The 5,692-nt window shown below is 41.5% G+C and overlaps 1 protein-coding gene across 1 annotated transcript; it reads right to left on the reverse strand.

The window, feature by feature from the left end:
• Window positions 1–525: 525 nt before the first annotated feature.
• LOC106814280 (partner of Y14 and mago-like) lies at window positions 526–5,593 on the reverse strand. The gene is made up of 3 exons (XM_014818579.1): window positions 5,487–5,593; window positions 3,121–3,345; window positions 526–2,001 (listed from the first exon to the last, which is right to left on the reverse strand). Exons 2-3 carry the CDS (start codon window positions 3,305–3,307, stop codon window positions 1,568–1,570), a joined length of 621 nt encoding a protein of 206 aa, XP_014674065.1. The 5' UTR covers window positions 3,308–3,345; window positions 5,487–5,593; the 3' UTR covers window positions 526–1,567.
• Window positions 5,594–5,692: the final 99 nt, after the last annotated feature.

Below are 5,692 nucleotides of genomic sequence, written 5' to 3' on the forward strand. Positions count from 1 at the left end.
GAATACCTGGCTACAGTACACGTCAGTTGAGCGCTGTCGCTCTGCGGCACTTCTTAGCAATTCATTCCAATTTGTTCCAGTTATCATCAACATGCTGAGATTTACAGAAAATGGAGGTATGTGATCCATTTTCCTTGGGAGGCAAATCCATGTGCAGTCTGTGTTCCGGGCACATGACTGGGCAATTCGCCATTGACCATGCAACAGCATCTACAATTATATTCCCCTCCATAAAAACTACAGTGGCGTAGTAGTGTATGATTGGCAAGTATTCGATTAACAGTTTAGATGGTTACGAGCCCAGCTGCCATGCCACTGTGGTACCCCAAACAATGGAGTGCTATGAGCTTCTCATTTCTTTCAAGTCTAAGAAATTCATTTGGTAAAGCTATTATCAATTAGCCAATCACATCGCACCTACATATTTCACAGCAGACGATTCTTTGCAGTTTTTAGTTGAGAGCGGTTCCGATAACTGGCTTTTAAATAATTTTTGTCAATTTGAAACATTAATATACATGACCGTAACAATTTAGAGATATTTTTTGTTTTATTTAACACTACCACAGGCAATTGCAGTTACAGTCAAGATTAAACCAGTGAACACCAAAGGATGTTCATTCATCTTTTTGTAATTCAGACATAGTACACATAGTGACATTGTATACATCTAAAACATGTTTTAAAATTGTAAAGTTACGGGATGGATGCAGTCTCTTACCGAGCTGTAAAAAGCACCCTTTAACTAACAATGCATGTGTAAGGACTTGGCGAGATAAAATGCAGCAAGTCTGGAGCCCGTTGTCAGAAACAAAACATTAACATTAGTCTTTACACCAACATTGTCTCGTAGACCGTCGACAGCACTTTGTTTTGTATTGTTATGAGGAAATCTGCTACGAATTTTGATTCAGGTAGCTTCGCAGCGTTTCTGTCAATGGTCTAAGAGAAAAAGTTAATGTTAAGACTAATGTCAAGACTAATTTTGTTTCTGACAATGGGCCCCTGGAAAATTATACAGAGGTGGAAAATAACAAAAAGCAAATGATATTCAATAAATATTTGAAATTGATTTCATTCTGAAGATGGAACTGTCCCTTATTCTCTGCAAGCTTTGTACAGCAATTTTTATTCTCGCTCTGTACATTAATTTTATGATTTCATATATTTGTGAGCACTACACTGTGTGGTACCTTTTTCTTAGCAATATGTTATATGAAAATTGACACAAGCTAATAAAACAATGTGAAAATGAAGTCCACTGTTCACAGTAGACCTTAAAGACTTGCACGTTAAATACTATAAAAATGGCGAAATTTACCTCTCGCAGACAAGATAGCTACAGCACATTCTTTCAGAGACAGTGCTTCATAACAGGTGATGAGTAAGTCACAATGCTACCAGTTATCAAGAACTATCCCAAATAGATTTTAATAACAGTACGGCTAGAAGTTTTAAGGGGTTACAAAGTAAAGACTTGTTTGAGTAGTTTACATAACCTATTTCAGTTGTCACATTTCACAGCTGTTTATTCTGCATGACAGATTGCTTCCAATCTGTGGCTGCCTTAAAGAGTGTCGAGTAGAACTTCTAGATCCTCTAGTTCATCCACAAACTCACTTCTCTTTTCAACCTTATTTATCTGGTCGGGATCAGGAACGGACAGATCTCCCGACTCAATTTTCGCTTTCAGGTCATCGATTTGCCGTATCTTCTTCTTCAGGTTCTTTATCTTCTTCTCAATGCCAGCCGAATCCCCTTTATCGCTGTTTGGTGGCACTGGCCGCAAGTTCGAAGAGACAGGCTGACTTTTGACAGCTTTGTTATGAGATTTACTTTGTGGATCCTCACCAAAATCAGGTTCCTCTATTGTGAATACCTCGAGTTGTTCTGTCACAGATTCCTCCGTAATTTTTTTCTTCTCCTTCCTCCTGGCATGTTTCTTAGCATTCTTGGACATAGGGGCTGCTGGTGAGGCTTCCTTTACTACAGGAGCAAGACCTTAAAATAAATAAAACAATACTTTATACACAGGGCCGTAGTGGCCGCCACGGCAGCACGGCACTGCCGTGGCACTATTTTGAAAAAAAATAATTTGCAGGGAACCAAGGAGCTGACTGTTATCTGACTGAACTGTCTGGTATTACTATTAATACTGATCAATTAGAGGTGTTATATCAGTGCTCTAAGATTTGGAATCAGGGTAAAAAATACACGGGAGCGATGAGCGATTCTCTCTTCAAACCTCCGAAATTGCTCCCGTGAGGCTCAAAATAGCTCTGGTAAAATTTTTGACGGGAGCTTTTTCCCCCACAGACTAGAAAAAGAGCTCCCGTGAAAAAAAACATTTTCCCCTTGTTTTGAATGTGTATTTAATATGACAAAGGTATTGTGATTCAAAACATACAGAGGATAGTGAAAGTATAAATGCTGATTGAAAATAGGCTTATTTTTCAGAAAGATATGTACCCGTACTGATAGGGATAGTATATACAATTTTGTAAACAATGTTTAATAAGTTATCATACTCGTAATATATATTTTAGATACTTTAGTCAAAACATCAGCTTTAGCTACATCCTTTTTGAAATTTACAAATTGACCTTTTAAAATGATCAGAATTGGTTGCTTTCAACATAAATTTTTTTTGAAATTTAGAGCCTGGAAATGGCATTTCCTGCATTTCCAGACTAAATTTCAAAAGTTTTCTCGGGGATGGCCCCCCAGACCCCCCGAATGGGCTTTGCGACTGCGGCGTTCGCCATGTGTGCCGGCACACACCATAACCGCCACTTATGCTATTATTACTGGGTGATCCTACATTTTTCTGCAGTAGCACATTTTGGGAGGCCACTACAGCCCTGATACACATACATACATATACACAGATACGCATGCGTACGCACATACACACATACACAATCACACGCACGCACGCACACGCACGTACACGCACACATGAATGCGTGCGCACACACACACCTATGCACACACACACCTATGCACACACGCATGCACACACGCACGCACGCACTCACAATCAAATAAATAAAGCAACAGGTATAATTTCAATCCTCGGGCTGTCCGCTATGACAGTTTTGCTTCCTCGAGGATACGTACCAACAGGTCCAGTTGGTCTACTTTTTACCCACTGCCTGCCTTTTGTCTCATAGACGGGCACTTCCTCCTGTGGAACAAACCCTTCTTTTACTTTACGTGGTTTCCTCCAAGTGCCATCTGGACGCTGGGATGCAGCGATAAACTTGGCACCAGTCTCATCAGACACATATTCTGTTGCTTGTGACATGTTTCTTGTTAGCAGCAACAGGAGCTAGCTGTACACATCTGTAAGAAAAAGTATGTTGATTTAAAAATGTGCATGTGCGTACATATAAATCAGTGGCGGATCCAGGATTTCAAGGAGGCAGGTGAGAAACAGACGGGGCGTATGGGGTCCCTCCACCAGAAAATTTTTTCAAATGTAGATCGCAGGAGATGGTATTTGAGGCAATTTTGAGTACATGTACAAGCTTCATTCTGACTACGACAATTCTCTTGTTTGTAAACCAATTCGTGCGCTTGTAGTGCGGCATCGATTGATGTACGGAGGGAAGGGGGCATTGTTTAAGTCGTGTTCATTATTGAATATGTATGGGGTGACCACCACTGGGATCAGGGCAACAGCAAACTCTTTCCTGGAATTGTGAAAAAAATCGGCAAAAGGGTTGTAACCTGATTTGCCACTCAATTACATCATTTAACCCATGCATCAGGTGCTGTTTTGTACAGCCGCGTCACTTGGCAATAACTAATTGGTCACATGTGTAAAAATATTGTTAGCCACAGAGGGGTGGCTAGCCACCCACTCCCCCCCCCCATATATAATACAACATGACAAAATGACGACTTACGCGTATATCGTCATTTATGTAAGTCGGCACAAAAATTCTAGTCCCAAAAGTGCCGACTTATGCGAGTTTTACTGTACTACTAATCCCGTACTTATCAGGTCCTATGGGGTCCTAGACTACATCTTAGTCCTAGGACACTGTCAAGTTCAATTATAGAGCACAATTGATATATTCATATCATTGGCATTGCCATTCATTGGTCTACACAGATTCATATACACTGTATGAATCTGATCAACTTCAAAGTTCAAGGATAGTTTGGGACCCTGCAAATTTGTTTTCGCATGTGCTTAACTAATCAGGGGTACTAAACTAGGTTTGGGCCTATGCATCTGTGTAGACCAATAATGGCCATTACATCTAACATACAATATAACAAGTGCCGCAGAGCGACAGCGTTCAACTGACGTGTACTGTAGCCGGGTATTCTTCTGATAAACTCACTGGCAATCGAATCAAGTGCGCCCTCCCGCCACCGCATTGATAGGCTTTGCTATAATACCGGTAGTACAGTAATAAAGATATCTGTCTAACTTTAATGACTTCGCTATATTAACGTTATCATGGATATGCATCGAGCGCGAGCATAGTGGTGGTGGTGGGGAGAGGGTGGAGGGAGCTCTAATAAAGCAGTTCAGTCCTTTGTTAACAGTCAACAAATCCATGTTTAACCCTCCTCTTGAGGGTCAAAAGGTTATCAGACACTTACTCTTCGCACGTCAGTGGAAAGTAGATTTCATGGTACTTTCAATAAAGTGATAAAAACGGTAGGTCAGCGCTGAAACAAAAAAGTTTTGCACTCGTTCCGTTAGACCATGTCCCCAGAAAATGTCTGATATCTGAACTTTCCCCCACTGCCCTTTGACCTCCAATTTCGCAGTGGTGATGGGTTTCCTTCCCATCACACTATACACCGAATATTAAGAGTGTAGGTCGAGCCGTTGAGATTTCTTTTGGTCCGCAATTCCGTATTTGCTCCTATACCTTGAGTTATGGGGAAATATTCCCCCCATTGAACACATCTCGACCTTTGACCCTGACCCCCAATTCACGTCCCGAGTGCTTTTTGCAATGCCCCCCCCCTCGACGTCCTGAATATCAAGAGAACTATCAACCCCCGTACGTCGAGCGGTTAAGATTTGTGCCCAACTGTTGACGGACGGACGGACGCACGAACAATCATGCGATTCTACAAGCTGCATCTGACTTCGTTAGCTGAGCTAACAAAAATGGTAGATGATGCTTGATACAAATTACGATTACGCAGTGGCTGGAGGTACGGTAGCCGTTGTTCGTTGAAGCCCCTTTTTGGCGTTAGGGTTAGGGTTAGGGTTAGGGTTTAGGGTTAGGGTTAGGGTTCTAGCTCATCTAAACTCTCAAATCGGAATTATTTCCCAAGGCGTTATTTCGAAATATGGCGCCACCGGCCGCCATCTTTGTCTCGTTAAGTATGAAGCGAATGGACTCCCGTACGCCGTAGCCTCGAGACATTAGATACGGCTACCGTACCCGTAGCAACTGCCTACAAATTACCCTTGAGCACTACCTCAGATTCAAGCCTCTGGCTCTACCTACCAAACTCCGAGTCCACAGTCAAACAAGGCACAACCTTGACTTTTCTGGTACTTATTAAAAATTCAAGAGTATGTATTTAATCAAAAAATATTTGCCATCTTCAACAAATAAACCTACACCCAAAAAAAAACCAGCAAACCTCCAGCCTAGACACCCAAACAAACAAACAAAAAACCACACCCCAAAAAACCACACAAACAGACATA

This window comes from Priapulus caudatus, unplaced genomic scaffold, assembly GCF_000485595.1.
Source record: "Priapulus caudatus unplaced genomic scaffold, Priapulus_caudatus-5.0.1 Scaffold25, whole genome shotgun sequence".
Classification (NCBI taxonomy): Eukaryota; Metazoa; Priapulida; class Priapulimorpha; order Priapulimorphida; family Priapulidae; genus Priapulus; species Priapulus caudatus.

What these genes read in the sequence shown, in the direction of transcription:
- LOC106814280 (XM_014818579.1), bottom strand. Translation starts at nt 3,307, where the DNA reads ATGTCACAAGCAACAGAATATGTGTCTGATGAGACTGGTGCCAAGTTT. An exon ending in TAGACCAACTGGACCTGTTG is followed by an intron (nt 2,002 to 3,120) that starts GTACGTATCCTC and finishes ATTTATTTTAAG; the next exon opens with GTCTTGCTCCTGTAGTAAAG.